The sequence below is a fragment of the Siphateles boraxobius genome, unplaced genomic scaffold (genome assembly GCF_051911475.1).
Source record: "Siphateles boraxobius isolate OS27281-9 unplaced genomic scaffold, OSU_SipBor_1 31, whole genome shotgun sequence".
NCBI classification, from domain to species: domain Eukaryota; kingdom Metazoa; phylum Chordata; class Actinopteri; order Cypriniformes; family Leuciscidae; genus Siphateles; species Siphateles boraxobius.
Window position 1 is genome coordinate 11,224,961 of NW_027508931.1, and position 17,714 is coordinate 11,242,674.

A 17,714-nucleotide genomic window follows, 5' to 3' on the forward strand; every position below is an offset into this window, starting at 1 on the left:
CAGCTTTTATGAACTAATCAACAACAGTAGGTAGAGCATTCCCCCGCAAGTGCAGTCATGCTTCCCAAATAGGGATGGGACGATTACCGGTTTTACTATAAACCATGATAAATTGTACTGACGGTTAGTATTACCGTTTAAAATTTAATTGTCATTAAAACCGTGTTTGATTATCGCGCTTTTAATAACATAAATCCTGTCCAGCCAGCAACAGTTTGACGCAGGCGCGCAATGCTGGGTTTTTTTATATTCGAGAAGGAATGATGGAAGGCAGTGACCGTGCTCGGGAGATTTTCCAGCCTTTTAAGAGGACCAAATCTGAGGTGTGGTCATATTTTTACTTTTAAAAAAGTTCTGAGGAAAACTTAAATCGAGGATGGTCACCCTGTCTGCAGAACATGCACAAAAAAAACACTTCAAATCTGCCGAGCCGTCCTGTTTGACCATCATCCACTGTTGTAGCGAACGCAAGGCAAGTTAACTTTGACCTCAATACCAAAACTACGTCTGGGAAATAATTGGGCACAAAATGTTGTTTTGAGTCGAAATATTTTATTTCTAATCTCACTCACTTGACATTAACATGAAGCTTCCGCGAAGAAAAGTTCGCAGCAAGTGGCTTTGAGCCAAAGACGAACGAACAAGTTCAAACAAGACTATTAAGAGTGACATTTAAGAGATAATAATTTATATTCATTGTACACTTATTACACTAATTATTTTTTTTTTACCACATAATTACAGGGACATATTGAATTGAGATTAATGTTTTAAATCTTAACCGTTAATTTAAATCCATTTTGTACAGCGGACAAAACTCATCCAGACAAGATGATCGCAACAATATTATAGAACTATGTAAAAAAAAAAACAACTCTGATTTAATTTTCAAAACAATCAAAAACGGAGACGCAAGACGGCAAGCTGTATTTGAATGAAATTAGAGAGCACGAGTCCGTTGTGATACATGGATGTGCGCTGAGTTATAATGCGTTGCTATTGATGACGGTCATTATAAGGAAGGAAATGCCACAGAATCTTGCTTTAAAAAGTGCCTGTTTTATTTGTTTGTTGATTTTCAAATATAAAACTTGTTGAAATGTTTTCAGTGTGAGCATCAGTTCTTTTTGAACACTTTCATCTCGTTTTAACAGAACCGTGACAATATTGATAATCACAATAATTTTGGTCACTATAATCGTGATATGAAATTTTCATACCGTCCCATCCCTATTCCCAAAGGAGGACAAACTCCATTTTCTGGATAAACAGCCCACAGCAGGAGGCAGTTTGAACGGTAACAGTAAAAAGAAAAGTGAACAGTGTATAAGAGATCAGAAGCAAAAAATAAATAATGGTCTGTTGCTCACCTTACCACTGCTATAATATGATTCAAATCACTTGCAACCTGACTAGTAACTGAGCATTAAAAATATACATATACAAGCATTCAAATTATACAAGTCCAAAATTAACTTTCTTCTCAACTATCCAAGTGTCCAATTGCTTTTGTGACGATATAAATACTGTATATATAATTAGCTCTGTAGCCATTGAATCTGCCAGAGCTCCAAAATAACATTTTGCCACCTCTGCCAATGGCAGATAAAAACTACTGAGAAAAGTCAAAATGCCTGAATTTGATCCTATTAAATTATATTATATTACTTTATGAACTAATTAAAATTACGTTTGTTTATACCTATGACAATGGCATTATTAAGGGGGGGGGGGTGTGGGGGGTTTATGGGGGGGGTTCCACTCTCTCTATATTTGTGACAAACGGTTTATGCTCCAGTTTCACAGACCAGGTTTAAGCCAAGTCTCAGGCTAAAATGCATGTTTACGCGGTTTTAACTGAAAGCAAATTTTGTCTGCAAACAAGATGCAAACTACTAATGTTTTTTTTCTAAGGCATGTTTAAAAAGGCTACTTAAATGTCCTAATTGAACTAAAGGCCTAATCCTGGCTTTATGTAAGCCCTGTCTGTGAAACCAGACCTGTATGTTTTATGTACATTGCTTGCATAAGGATGGTCAGACTATTTCTATTTACTCACCAATACCAATTTTTACCCCAAAAATGCATTATAGATTATTCATTTTGGACTCTGCTGCCAGCTGTTCTAGTTCTTGAGCAATATTAAACATTTTGCAATTTCCATAGTCACAAAAACACCAAAAAATGCATTAATGAAAAATATCAAAAATATTCAGTCAAGATACCAAACGTCTTTAAATACATTTGAAAAATCCCCTACTGAAAAGTACGAACCCAGACAATAACTACAAATCTATATCATTAGAACACATGTGATATCAGCTGACACAATCATAATCCATAATGTATGAATCCTTTTTACTTCAGTACAGGAAGCAACAATGACCATTGAGAAACCAGCACTGCCAAGCACACAGAGGTCATGAGACAATCTCATTGTCTCATGACTGAAAGTAGAACATTGCCTAAGTCCACTTCTCTGGATTGGTAGATCAAGTGGTCATGTGATCAGGGAGCAGTGGACGCTGGGTAAGGGGTCAGGTGAAGCGCAGTCAGAGCAGATCAAGAAATGATCGGCCAGAGCAGAGAACAGCCACGCATCCAGCTAAAGCATGCAACAGCTGTGACAAACACGTTCATTCAGAAGCACAGCGCATGGCAGCTCATGCAACACTCACTAATGAGAAAAAGCATTAGTTTATATGAATTGAGTCTGTGTATATTTAAGATTTTATGTGTAAAAGACTAGAACATAGCATAAATGATTATTTTTACACATTTTATTTATTTTAAATGTATCCGTAATCACTCTCGACAAAAATCAATGAGCAAAGATTTTGAATATGCATGGCATAGAAATATTTAATACATATTAAAAGGAAAAAGTTCACCTAATTTTAAAACGTTGTCATTTATTTACTCTCATGTTGTTCGACACATGTATGAATTTCTTACAATCTTCTTTTGCATTCCAAGGAATAAATCAGTCTTATTCAATAAAAATCTACTGTCTTGGCGGAAGCACACGCTTTTTGACGTGTTTGCACCCAGGAACTGGGAACAATTTTAATTATAGGAACATCTTTTGGGGGGACTGAATTAGCTCCTACTTCAGAGTAGGGTCAAACCAAGCACAATAGGAACTAGAGTACCAGTGACTTAAGTGAACGTTACATTAAACACCAACACGCGTCATTTTTTTCAAGGCTTGTAAAAACAAAGTTAACACACATTTACTCCACGAACTAACATAAGCGCATAACTTGTAAGTCTCAGGGCTCGACAATAAGGACTATTCATTATTCAGGTGCATTTTGAGTCACCTGAATCTGCTGTTAAAAATAATCCACCCGCCAACCGCCCAAACATATGATATATTCTGTGATGGATGTCTGCTTTCCACTGCATGGTACGGCTCGCTACGGCTCAGTACAGTTCGGCGCGGCACGGCTTGCTTCGCTTTTCCACTGCGTGGTACGACTCGGCGCAGGCTCGGTTCGGTTTGCTTTAGCTCGGTTGCTTTTCCACTGCAGTTAGTACCGCTTCAAAGTGGGTGGGATTATGACTGATCGTTATAGTTTATCCACTCCTCGTCAACCAACGAGAGGAACTTCTGCGCTTCTCGTCGACTGACCGCGATTCAGCCATTTCTTTTTTGGAAGTTTTTTTTCTTCAAGCAAGTAGTTTTAAAACAGGTGCTACAGCGGTAGCTGTTACTGGCTATTTAAATCTAGCGGGTTTGATGTCTCGTAAATACAATGATGACGCTGGTAGTGATGGTTCTGTCTGTCTGACCAATCAGTGATCTGCAGTGTTTTCACGTCACATTTTAGTATTGGTACTGTACGCTTGGAACCTCAACAGAGGTGGAACCATTTAAAGGGAGCCGAAGCGAGCCGTAACGTACCGTACCATGCAGTGGAAAAGCGCCACAAGTGAGCCGCACCGAACCATGCAGTGGAAAACCGCCAAAGTGTGCCTTACTGAACCGTCCCGTACCGTACCATGCAGTGAAAAAGCGCCATAAGATATCTGTATCTGATCATCACATTACAATTATGCAAATTTTCAGTGTTAAGCATGATAATATGGTAACATATCACACTGAAGTAGGCTGATTTAAAATTAACATTTATTTAAAATAAAAGTTCTTCTTTTGGCAAAATTACATTTCCCTAAAAGCCTAAACAGAGGCTTTACTCCCTTATCAGAATATTTTTTTTACCTTTATAAAGGGCATTTTTCCCCTAATTTTATTAAATGTATGCTCCATCTTTCATTTCAAACTCTGAAATTTTATCAATACACACTAGGCTGTTACCAATCAAATTACATTTACACTTATTCAATTAGCTGAAGCTTTTTTCCATTGCGCCATCACCACCCCAATAAATATTTTATGAATATACAAATGAATGAATACGAATGTTGAAAAGAATACTTTAAAACTAAACCGCCAGTAGGTGGCGGCAGGCGACCGTCTTAATGAGCGAGTCATTGATTCTTTCATTCAAACAGCTAATTTATTCAGAATGAGGCAGTTTATGAATGGGTAATTGAATCTTTTACTCAACCAATTCATTCAAACACAATGAATCATTCAGTAATGAAACATGGCTGAGTGTTCCTGTGAGATGCGCAATGGTTCTGGTGTGATCTTTCTTTGGAACTATTTTCACTGCTGAAACAGAACAAAAACAGTAATTGCGTCTAAAAAGTAAGTGACTTAATTTTAACTATTTGTTTATTGGACTGTTATGAAATCAGTGTCTTGGTTTCAGTAGGTTAAGTACAATTCTCTTTTGTTCCTTCAAAAAATAAAAACACGTGTCCCGGACAAGCGTTAATGTCGAGCCCTGATATGTTTTCCTTGATTGGTTTTCCCTGAAGAGAATTACGTTGTTGAAAACGAAAGTAAAAAACTGACGCACTTTAATGCGTTTTACCGTGATGAGAGATCCGTGTCTTTATTTAACTCAAAACATTATAAGGATTTATCTGTCATCCACCCTCGATTAATTGGAATGTTATGTTTTCATTACTTGGCCCGCCGACTCGCGGATTATGATCCGCGCAGAAGTATCGGCAAACTATTGGTTTGAGAATCGCTGTTGTGCCGAATTTCGACTAACAGAACCGTCACGGTGGAAAAAGTTTATCTGAGTATGTGACTGTCTGTTCCGAGTTTTGTCGAAAGCCGGACGCGGCATGAAATTTGACGGAGGCGGCCGCCACGTAATTCTCTATGCAGGAAATACCCTGAGCCTATTTAAATTATTTATTACTTATTTCTGGTGAGGCTAGTGAAAATTTTGACAGGGCAGGTAAAAATTAGAACCACTGTCCCCACCAGTTAAGTAAAAAAATCCTTAGCATTGAACCCTGCATCTACATTCAATCTCCAATATAACGAAACTCACAACACAACAAAAACAGCTCTAAACACGCCATTCTCCATCCTCCAGTTGTTGACGTAACGTTAATTGAATGCCGTGCTTAAATGACGTTGCAGTCCGCTGGCTTACGTCACTTTAGAGATCCTACTGCCATTGCGAATGCAACCAGGAAAATGGCCCCAGGGGAAAATGTAGTTCTTGGTGGAGCACCCTGGTGGCTAGTTCCTATAACTAAGCTCCTATAACTACCCGGTGCGAAAGCCCCTAATGACATGAAAACTACTGCAATATGTCTTTATATGCCAAGTCTGATGGATTTTCAGTGAATTCTGGTTACTATTTAATTTTAAAGAGAGCATGGACATTCGGCTGGACAACTCTTTTGTTGTTACTCAGAAGAAAGAAAATCATATGTGTTTGAAAAACAGGGTGAGTAAATAATGACAGAGTTTTCATTATTGGGAAAACTATCAATTTAAGCATTATCACTGTATTATTTATTAATGGAAAATACTCAAAACGCAATACTACATACAACCTGATAATATATATTCAATCATTAGATAATTACATAACAGCTGAGCTGCCAGGGGCTGTGTATAAGTGTAAAAGTGTGTAAGTGTGTGTGTGGCAGGACTGAGGGTAGGGTAGTACCTGCAGTGAAACTATTCCAGTCTAGCAGTTTGTATGATCTGGTGTTACCCAAGGCTGAGCCAAATCGCCACATTAGTAGATCGGTTAAAAGAGTGGAGAGAAAAAGAGAAAGAGAAAGAAAGAGAGAGAAAGAGAAAGAGAGAGAAAGAGAAAGAGAAAGAGAAAGAGAAGAGAGAGAGAGAGAGAGAGAGAGAGAGAGAGAGAGAGAGAGAGAGAGAGAGAGAGAGAGAAGGAAAGAAAAAGAAAACCAAAACACCAACTACAAACAAGAACACAACACCACTCCACAGGAACTGCAAAGTCAGACAAAAGTTATCTGAGAGGGTGGCCACGAGAACGAGAGCAAGAGAGAAGAGAGTGACAGAATCACAGAGAGGAATAATATAGAGAATCAAGGGAAAAAGAGGTGAAGGAAGGAAGAGAGAGAGAGGCATGCAGCAGCAGCACTATGTCAGAGGCTCTAAATCAGCACATCTACAATAAAAACTACACGAGCAGCTCCTTCAACCAAACCGTGCTTTAATTAGTGTAATCACACACACTTAAAACTTTCAAACACAGATGTAGTTCTAGATGAATTTCAGTTGTATTTTGTTAAATAAAAAATGTGGATGTTTGTGTGTTTGCAGTCATCTATACGTTATAATTAAGAAAATAAAGCAACAGATACCCTTCCGCACTCTAGAGCTTAATTAAAGTTTTCTGCCTTTTAATTTCATTCCACTAATAAAATAATAGTTTCTCTGTGTGATACCTAATTTGGAAACACGTCAGCATTTGAAAAGTAAATTAGTAGGTAATGGCTCAGCTTGGTTAGCTTGAAGCTTGAATACATGCAAGTTTTAAACAAATGCAATCAGAGAACACTGCAGTGGGGCAGCCTCACAAAAGGTGACAAAAGTTATGGTCATACTGATGATAGAGTGAATGAGAATGAGAATTATGCTATTAAAAAAAAAATCTTGGGTAGATAATAAAAAAAAGGAGATTATATACAGTAAGTATCATGCAACAAGGATGTAAAAATTCGCTCTGACAAGAATACATTTTTTTTATGCAATGCACCATGAATTAAATATTATTGTTTGGTCTGATTCATAATTATGCACTGGAGAAATCAAGTGAATACAACAGCACTACAAACTCTAAGTCTAAAGACGTGGTGGTACACAATTGTAAATTCAGATCGCATTTCCGTTTTCTACAGCTGTGATTAAAGTGCCCATGAGAACGCAGAGAACCTTGCCAGAACCTTCCTTCAAAGATGGAAATTTAAATATTTTACAAAACAATCATTTGAATTTTTAAATTGCATCAATGCCAATATTTACATCCCCTATAATGCAATGTTAGTACAGATTAGAAAGGGTATGTGCAGGTTTAAAAAAAGTAATTCTTTGTGCATGTGAAAAAATGCAACAGGTATAAATAATGTTCAGGGGAGATGGATGTCTCAAAATCTTCTATAAGCAAAGAAGAGTAATAGAGCATCATATGCTGGACAGGGCCTGAATTTCGGCACGGGATCGCGGGTAGTTTTACTCGTTCCCACAGGTTTCACGCTTACAGCGCGGGAACTTCCCGTAAGGTTAGATGCGTAAATTAATCCACACTGAGTATCTTTGGCGTCTTCTTTCTCCCCCTCGCTCGCGCTCTCGGTCACTCTGTATCTTATGAGGGGAAAGTCGCTTCACATCAGCACATTGCGTCTGCCCTACAAGCCAGCTGCAAGGTGCGATAAAACATTTTAGCTTGCATTTTGGGATAGTCGGAATTATTACTTGCCAATACATCTTGCCAATTTAAACATTCCAGCGATTTGTAACTTTTCGGTACTTGTTCACTCTCTGAGAGAGTTGCATCCAAAAAGTGCCCACATAAAGTACAGAGTTCTTTTTTGAAGCTTTTTGCACTTAAATGACCAAATACACACGAAAATTATGTCAAGATGCCTGTCTTGGTGACTATCCACGTAAACAAATTCGAAATGTCTTTAGTGAACGTAAACAGTTGAGAAAGAAAACGTGTAACTGTACATCTGTGCATTTGAGTGAAGCAGGCGAATAAACCTGCTGCTGTATGTCATTAATGTTAATCAAACAACAAAAGAGAGAAAAATCATACTGCTCTTGACTGAAGATTGTCACTTTAAATTTAAGGATTAATCAGTATTAAAGTTTACAGTGAAGACTATACAGTGTTATTTTACATTTACATTTTTACATTTAATTACTTTATTAAATTTCTGTAGTAGTTCTGTGCCCGAATACTAATATTCTACCTAAAAAAAAGTCTTTATCCTTATTCTTTTGTATTTATTTGTGCTACAGCTTGTATTTTGTTTGTTCTTATTGTAGTTAAATGACTGTTTGTAAAACCAAGCTTACTTGTTTTGTGTTTTGTGTGTAAGCTCCTGCGTGAAAAATGTACCTCTTTGTAAAAACACAAATACATTTACCAAAACGAAATTCAGGCCCTGCTAGAGAGGACAAACGTAAGGCCAAGAAAGTGGTGCACGTGATGCAGAACATATACTGTACAACAAACTGAAATTGTATATACAACGAAAGCCATGCACACAACATGCACACTTCCAAACTGCCTCACGAATACACCTGCTGTATGTGTTCTTACTAGGGCTGGGTACTAACACAAATTTCACAAATCAATACACAAGCTTGTGATTCAATTCTATTCATTTTATATCAATTAATTCTGGTTCCGTATAATGTCAATTGTTCTCAAGGAAAAATCTCTCTCAACTAATGCAGTAAACTATACAGGAAACCTTATACATTAATATTAAAGGTTAAAATGAATAACTGATTTGTATACAAACATTTAAATTGCACATAAGGCAGTTTTTTATCATGATAACTTCTTAATTAGATAATTGTCTCTACTCCAATTCGTTTTTTGAAATATAAACATTTAAATGATGGCTGACGTAACTTGTTTTCATAACGTATTTATTCAAACATACATAGAATGTTATATATATGTAATATAATATGTAAAATGCTCCTGTCCAGAGCTATTTTTTTCTAGCTGACAAACTATGGACACTGAATGGCTTTCCTGAGGTAAATGCAACATTACAAGACATATTGTTTGTTGTTTTATAGATATCTTTCTACGGTTGAAACACTGAGTGATTACATGAGACATGATGCAAGAGTAAAGTGAGTTGCACTTTATTTTTTAACAAACCTATGTTTATTTCATGCTTTAGAATAACTAGTAGTAAAGAGGAAGAGACGATTGGCTCACTTAAGCTCTGCACAGTCACTTAAACTGAGGCGGCTACTGTCACGCCAAATTAAAGCGCACCAAAGTGGTATTTATTGTTTGAATTTCGTAATTAAATTGACAGAATTTGAAAAATGAGACTGTCTCATATCAAAGTAAAACACACACTATTGCGATTTATGGAGGTGAGCTACAAATAATGTTTAGTGAAGATTTGTTCACGCATAAACTGAAAACAGCTTAGACTAAAAAGATCGATTCTAGGGGACTCGAGCATCAATAATGGCTAATAGATTACAATTGAGAAATTAATATTCTCAACCCAGCCCTAGTACTTACTACAGTTAAGTTTTGTTGTTTGAAATTATGTTAATGTATCATATATTTGGTGTGTTGTAGGTATTTGTTTATGGTTGTGCTAGTGTAATACGAGCCATCTTACCTGGGTTGTGAATTCGATCCAGAAGCTTTACTGAGCGTGCACTGACCACGCCCCCCAAGTGGAGGAGAAATCCAGGTGGGAAGGAGGTCAACGTGAAGAATGGGTATTCCTGAAAACACAGAACAGTGATGGAGGGTTCATACAGAACGGACCCAGGTGACCCACTGGCATTCTGGCAAATGTCATGAAGACAGGTGAACTTCTGTAATGAAATCTTCACACACAACTGAAGATTTTTTACAGCACAGAAATTGAAACCTGCGGGTTGTGCCATTACATTGTCGATATTTAGCAATTACAACAAGACTCATGCAGAGATACAGAGATTCAGACACTTTAGGCTGTTTAACTGGGTAACAACTCTGCAGAGTGCAATACATCAGGACTTTCAGTAGATGTAAGTGGTTTAAACAGTGGTCCTCAGTTTAGATGCATAGAAACGCATATGGAGGCCCTTACATTTACTTAACTTACGTACCACTCAAATTGATAATGAATATTCAAGTCCTAATAAAAAGCCTGAACAAAATTGTTACCAGCACCTGTTATTTTTCACATCCATACGAGTGTAAAGACACAGGCTTCAAAAATTCTGGCTCTTCATTTAGGCTACATTAATCATCATTTCTTTGATTGACAAGACATTTCACCCCAGGAACAAAATCAGACAGAGATCACAGCAAAACTGTGACGTACAGGTAAACATGAGCGCTTCCTAGCACCTGTCAGAGGTTCTAGAACATTCTCCATGTAAATGGGTGCATAACCACATAACGCCCAAACCAATAGTCGCAATAGTAATGTGCCATTGGTTTGATAATGATGTCAATAGGACAGTAGAAGATGCAGGTTTTCCAGTTCAAAGTTCTCAAACAGGGAGGAGTATGGGAAACAAGATAAACGAAAGATTCTAAAACCAGAAACATTCGGCATGCCCTCTCCAGACATACCCCTGTCCTAACAAATGCTTCAGAGGATGATGAAACTCCCTGGAATCCAATTGAGAGAGCGAAAGAGCGGAGAAACATAATTCTCATAATCACCAGTCTTTTGTGACCGTGAATATATAAATACATGTGAATATATTGTCTTTGTCTTACTCTCTGCTCCAGCGCTGATTGGGTCTGCTGCCTCAGAAGAGCTTTAAGAGGCCCCGCCTCCTTCCCTGCACTGCCGCCACTTCCCATTCCTGTTGGTGGAGAAGAGAGCGAAATTAAGGGGACATGAAAGAAGGCAAACGATACTTCACTTCAAAACCAACTAAACAATGTTTGCAGTGGAGCATATACAACTTTTTTTATATAGTAACCTATTTTTATATATAAAGGATTGACCAGAATACCTGAATAAAGAAATTATGTGCATGCAAAAACAGTAAACATACACTACCGTTCAAAAGTTTTGGATCGACAAGTCTTTTATGATCACCAAGATTGCATTTATTTAATCAAAAAATACAATAAAACAGTAATATTGTGAAATGTTACAATTTCAAACTGTTTTCTATTGTAATATATTTTAAAATGTGATTTATTTCTGTGACGTTAAAGCTGAGTTTTCAGCCTCATTACTCCAGTCTTCAGTGTCACATGATCCTTCAAAAATCATTTTAATATGCTGATTTGCTGCTCAAGAAACATTTCTGATTATTATCAATGTTGAAAAGATCCTTGCTCCATTAAAGTATTAATTTCTTTAACTATATAAATAAATTCGTACTGACCCAAAACTTTTGAACGGTGGTTTAATTCATTTGGTGCACATAGCCTTGATAGCCAATAAGTGACTTTCAACACTCTATTAGGTAGAACAGCAGTCTAATATAAAGAATTTCATCTTGAATTGGATATGTTCAAAACCATTTTGAAAATGTTTTTTTGAATTACATTAGTTGGATAAACATTTAAAGAAACAATTATGAACCCATAGAAAACATTCAGAGACTCTTAAGACATTTAAGAAATAACATTCATCACAAGCAGTTTCAACTCTACTCATTCACTAGCTGGGAAACTTTATCTAGTCATCACATTTGGACAGATTAAAACAGTTTCGGACACACAAGCTCAGAGCCCAGGCACAAGGGAATTAGATTTTATGGAACCAGACAGATGACTGAGGGCCAGTGGTTTGCTTTTCTTGTTTGCTCTTCCATTGGCTGAGGAATCTACCTTCCAGTCAGGCTAAAAAAACATGCAAGTGGGGTTTTGTTAAATCAGAGTGCTCAAAAGAAATTAAAAGCACTCAGAGTGCATTTGTAGGAAATGTGGGCAAATGAGAGACAGGCATGTTATTCTGCCAGGGGGCAGCACAGCGGTTGGTGTGGTCACACTGGATGCAATCCCTGCACCAAGGGTAAAAGGCCATACATAGGGGCAGCAGTGGGTGTGTCCTACCAGAGGCCGCCAGCAGCAGTTCCTCACTGAAAGACACGCTCTTTCTCAGCATGGCTGTGTCTGATTGGCTGACATGGAGTGGGGGAGGAGTTGAACTCCAGGAGGCCATCCCTGGCCGAAAGTGATGGGGCAGATGGACAGAGGGGAGGGAAGATGATTCAGACTCAAGGGCGGGAGTACAGGGAGACAGAAATATCCTCGCTGACAGAGAAAGAATGAGAGAGAAGGAGAGTTTGGGGAGGATGGTATGAAGACATCACATGAGAAAAAAATAAGGGGGTTGGGTGACTGAAATGTAAAAAGAAACTCAGAAAGACAGTGAATGGTCACGTAGAAAGACAGTACCTCTGTTAATTATAATTCGGGTTGCTCCTCATACAAAGCTGTCTCATCACTTGAGAAGACTGATTAGTCATATGGACTACAAATATTGTGCTTTTATGTTTTCTAATGGTGATTTTCTTTTAAGCTTGACAGACATGGTCACTATAAACTAATGTTGTATGGAAACAGAACGACATGAGGGTGAGAAAATAACATTTTCATATTTGGGTGAATATGAAGTTCAAACCTTTTCAAAACATTTTATTTTTTGAAAGGCAGAAAATATAATTCTACACTTTAGGTACATTTGCTTAAAGAGATTCTTGCATTTCATATGAAAACACTAAAAGACTAGGATACAGCAACATTTCATAAATTACAATGTTTTTTTAAGTAAAACTTAAACAACAGAGTAGAGAAAAGGATGAAGAAAAAACAAACACAATATTTATAAATATACCGTGCCCTTTTGTTTCTTGTGCACATTACCAAGTCACTGTTTGCTTACTCTTTCACGGGATGCTTAAGTGATTTAAGAGGAAAGGAGAAAAGTTTGAAAAACTTGATAGTCCTTTTACAATAAATTGTCTGTAAATTAGGATGTCTACAAGGAAAAGCCGCACCTTATCTTTGCTTTTCCAAAAAGTGTCTAATTTAAGTTGTGAAACCTTCAGAAAAACACTCAAAATGTGCTTGTTGATCATGAACTTGTTTGCAACAATGCTAGCACAGATAGTCTGCGTGTTGTGTGCTAGCATTGTTGTAAACAAGCACATGATCACCCAATTATCTACTTCACAAAATAGCTCTCTTCAGATGCCTCATGTTAAAACGAAAGTCCATCCAAAAATTCACATTTTATTTGATTAAATTCATCATTTAAGGCCACGATATACTCACGCCAAAGTTCTTTTTCGTTCTTCGTTTAGGGGTAAAACGAAGTTCGAAATACGTGACCAACGATATACTGTTAGTGAACATCCGACGCCGCCTAGACTGCTGACAGCAGCGTTTAGATGAATATGTAAATATGTGCTCCACACTTGCCTCTCAATAACAAAATAAACACAAAGCAAAATTGAGAAAATGGCAAGCATTTTTTTTAATAAAGCATAAGAAAAGCACCTGATCATATCAACATGGATATGTTTGCACGAGCTCTGCAATTCGGCACTCTAGTAAAGTCAAGTTATGTTATTTATTTAGCACTTCATTCAATAGATTGCTTAAAGGGTAACTAAAGACTAAAACAACTTTTTTTAGCTAATTATCTGTAAGAATGGAGCTTCATAAATGCTGTTCATTGATTCGAGTACATTTTTTGACATTTGGGTATAAAGTGTTTCAATTTTCAAATATATGGTGTAAAAACGTCTGAGTGCTTACACCAGTGCTGCAAAGCTACTTGCGTCACTCCATTTTAGCTAGTTTGACAGCAGCGGTCACTGCGGGTCTCAGGTGCGTTATATTTTGCTGCTATGTGAAAAAAATAATCAGCAAATCGCGCCGGCGCGTTTGTCGACACCAGAGGATTAACTTTAGCCTAATAAGAAGGAACATAAATTGTGATTAAAAATATATGCCCACTCACATCATGACGCCGCTGTGGTGGTGGAGTTCATGCAGGAACAGCAGCGTTTGGCAGCGCAAGCTGTGTGGAGAAGCCCATTTCCACCTCCATTGCGTTGGAGAAGCAATCCCACGTAAAATGCAGGTTGCACACTGGAGTAATAAGCGAGGTTAACTACCTAGGCTACACGAAATAATCTAAATAACTATATAAATGCTATGCTAACTAGATGCTAATATTTATCTATCCTGATCGTTTTCAATACGATCGTAATTCCAACTCCTGACTCGCTACAGTAGTTTTGACGGAACCAGATGCTTTTATACCAGGGGCTGCCAAGGGCGTGGTGAGCTCGCACCAAGGGCGTGACAGAGTGACATCAGAGAGTATTCTACGTCAGAGAGTACCCCTACTGCAGGAGCTTTCCGTTTAACCTGAAGAGGGCAGCACTCAGACGTTTTTACACCATAAACGTCTGAGTGCTGCCCTCTTCAGGTTGAACGGGGGCTACTGCAGTTGAATTTTCCTATTGGAAGTTATGGTAACCTCTGACGTCAGAGGGTACCAGGTAACCACGCCCTTTCCTACAGAGAGATGCGTCTCAGGTGCACGCCCCCCCTCCGCTGGGCTCTGCCCACTTTTCCAGCATTTTTCAAATATTGCCAGTGGGTGGAGTCTGGCTCTGACCAGGGATTTAGTTACCCTTTAAAGAGTAACTAAACACTAAAACAACTTTTTTTAGTTACTTATCTGTAAGAATGGAGCTTCATAAATGCTGTTCATTGATTCGAGTAAATTTTTTGACATTTGGGTATAAAGCAGGGGTTCTCAAAGTTTTCATAGGTGAGGGCCAATTTAGTAACCCAACATTGAACTGAGGGCCGCCAAAGGGGCGGGGGAGAAAAAGAATAAAAAAACTGAAAAAAACCCCATTTGAAATAATTTTAATGAACAGATTGCATTTCTACAGTTTACATTTATTGCAATAAACACATTTTAATTCATAACTGAGGCAAAACCTGGCGAGTTTTTTTTTAACAGAAACTTTTCAAATAGAAGCTTACCAAACAAGTCATCATCATTCATATCTACCATTGCCTGTCAGTCGCGTTTCCATTATTGCAGATTTTCGCAAATGTTTTGCGCTATTATTATCTTTTTTTTTTTACCGTAACTGAAAAACGAAAAATTAACGGTTGTTGTCTTTTTAAAACGCAAAGTTGAACACCAACATTTTAATTTGAACTGGCAACAGCAACTGCGCAAAAAAGTAAATAGACAGACTTTTTCAGATTTTTGTTTAAATTAGCCTACTTTTTGCCCCTTTATTAAACATTTAAAATATTCACAAATTAATATGGAAAACATGTCGATTTTACTTGTTTTCTAAGGCCAAATTAGAACCTGGAATTTATATTTTTCCCGCAGTGCTGAATGAGAAGAGCCATATAGGCTATAGCCTGTGTCTCTGGAACCACAGCCCACAGAAAGGTGATTTATAGGTGAGTTATAGGCGAATGATAATAAATGTGTCTGATAAAAAAGCGAGGCATTTTAATTGTTTATTAATGATTGTTTTCTAAGTGTCGGCTAAAAACATATCTCTATCTCCGCTGTTAAGCAGATGCGCTTTTAGAGAGAAATGCACCTTTCATACGGATTACATAATCAGAAGGTTTTGCTTTCGATTCGAATTTGTTTAAAAGTGGACATTTCAAGCTTTCGCCTACATAGGTTATATTGTTTCAGTTCTCGCGCTCCAGTTCACGGAGATTATGAAAGCGCGTAGGCTAGCTACTGATTGTTTTATTTTATTTTACAAAAGCACAATGTTTTCTTGTTATTATGAGTTTACACAAATAAAAGTAGTTGCGAATAATGTATTATTTTCTGTATGACCAGAAATGATAGAGTATTTTAAGTTGTTTCCACTGTTGATAGGAAAATGCAAGTGTTCACGCCGGCGAAAAATTTGAAAGTTAATGGAAGCGCGGCTATTAATAAGCTTGTCATTAAGTCACACTGAATATTGATTACTTGGTCAACATACCCTTTTAAATTGCAATGGGATTTGCGGTGCTGTTTTCGGCCGCTAAACACCACTAAACGGATAGATTAATTTTTTCAAAGCAACGTACAGTTTTAACAGATTTACAGATGTTTTTCAGATGTTATCGCGGGCCGCCAGAAATGTTTCCGCGGGCCGCACTTTGAGAACCTATGGTATAAAGTGTTTTACTTAAAATGCTAACTTCTTTTCATTCAAAATGTACAAAATCTGAGATCACAGCCTTGAGTCAAATAAAAATAAACATTTCACACATGCAGATAAAGAAATAATGGAGGGACAACACAACAAACATAAATTAAATAAACACAAAACTAGACCAAAAAATGCAGACGCTGTGCCCTACACCCTCTGCCTCTAGGCACTCTGAAAAGAGATTCAAATTAATGCCCATGGAGAAAGAGAGAGTGTCTGGTAGAGTGCCTGAGGTCAGGTGGGGGTGGGTATCTTACCAGTTTTGGGGGTTAAGCTGAGCTCGGTGTCAGAGGAGGAGGACTGGCGACTGTAGGACTTGGAGGGGGAGAAGGAGGAGAAGGTTTGTGCTCTCAGAGGGGTGGGGGGTCCTGAGGACAACGGGACGCCTGGACCCTCCTCCCCAAAACCTGGCCTGTCAGAGCAAGGAGTAACACACACCGTCAACACACACGGACTCACAGGGTCATACATGAGGACTGTGCCAGTGTGCGTGTGTTTGAGCATGAGCGTGCGTGTGTGTGTGTGTTTATGTGAAGAAGGAATAGAGGTAGAGAAAGAAAGAAGGAAAAGTGATGACTGCTTGCTGCTGAAAGGGTAGAGCGTGAGGATGTCAAGAAGAGACAGGAAAGCACCTGATGTAGTGGGTGGAATAGAAAAAATAAATGGAAAAAAATCCAACACTGTGTAAACCAAAAAGAGACAGAATCCAAATGAGATGAACAAGAAGCGTGTTTCAGCCAACCAAAGCACAACGCTTGGATAACAAGGGTGGACTACTGCCTTTACAAGGCCAAAATGTAAAATTCAACAACCCTGCCTGTGAATAAAGGTACGAACGCACAACTTAAAAACACAGACGCTAAACCCACACCTCTGATTGGATATACTCTGTGAGTGACAGCTGAATGCAGCTCACTGATTGGCCAGAGGTGTTTTAAAACTGTAAACGAGGTTGCTTTGGCAGCTGAAGGGAGGGGGTCTTGTGATGTCGTAGCTGTCTGCCAATGAAGAACAAGGGGGTGGTGAGAGGTCCGTGGCGGGGTCATGGGGGTCATGGGGTACCTGCCTACACTGCCTGGCTCTGGGGGCTTCTGAGCTCCTGTGTCTGGGTTTCATACCGGCGAACAGCAGTGTCGGCACAGAAACGGAGAAGCCCTGAGAAAGACGACTGCTCGCACTGTGAACTGGACTGCTGTGTGTGGAACGACATCCGAGAGTGGAAGGAGCAGCCTGCGGAGAGCTACACACACATTCACCCATATTTCATACATTAAACACACATGCACCCACTGTGTACAGTACAATCACAGAGAACGTGGATGCACACACGTAACATTGACATTACAAAAACATGCACACGCACACATAGGGGTGGGAGACAAAAAAAAATCTATTCTCTCAGAATTTTCATCATTAATGC

The 17,714-nt window shown here is 38.3% G+C and overlaps 1 protein-coding gene across 29 annotated transcripts in view; it reads right to left on the bottom strand.

The window, feature by feature from the left end:
• c2cd5 (C2 calcium dependent domain containing 5) overlaps positions 1–17,714 on the bottom strand; it is a 58,606-nt gene that overhangs the window by 30,916 nt on the left and 9,976 nt on the right. For 12 of the 29 annotated variants that reach the window (XM_077193800.1, XM_077193795.1, XM_077193793.1 and 9 more), the window contains exons 8-10: positions 16,552–16,706; positions 10,842–10,930; positions 9,742–9,850 (exon numbers count right to left, since the gene is read on the bottom strand). In XM_077193800.1, coding sequence (XP_077049915.1) covers positions 9,742–9,850; positions 10,842–10,930; positions 16,552–16,706 — 353 coding nt within the window. Of the gene's footprint in view, positions 1–6,050; positions 7,646–9,741; positions 9,851–10,841; positions 10,931–12,137; positions 12,339–16,551; positions 16,707–17,360; positions 17,535–17,714 lie in introns of those variants that run through there. The other 17 variants (XM_077193790.1, XM_077193792.1, XM_077193791.1 and 14 more) reach the window with 7 other exon arrangements.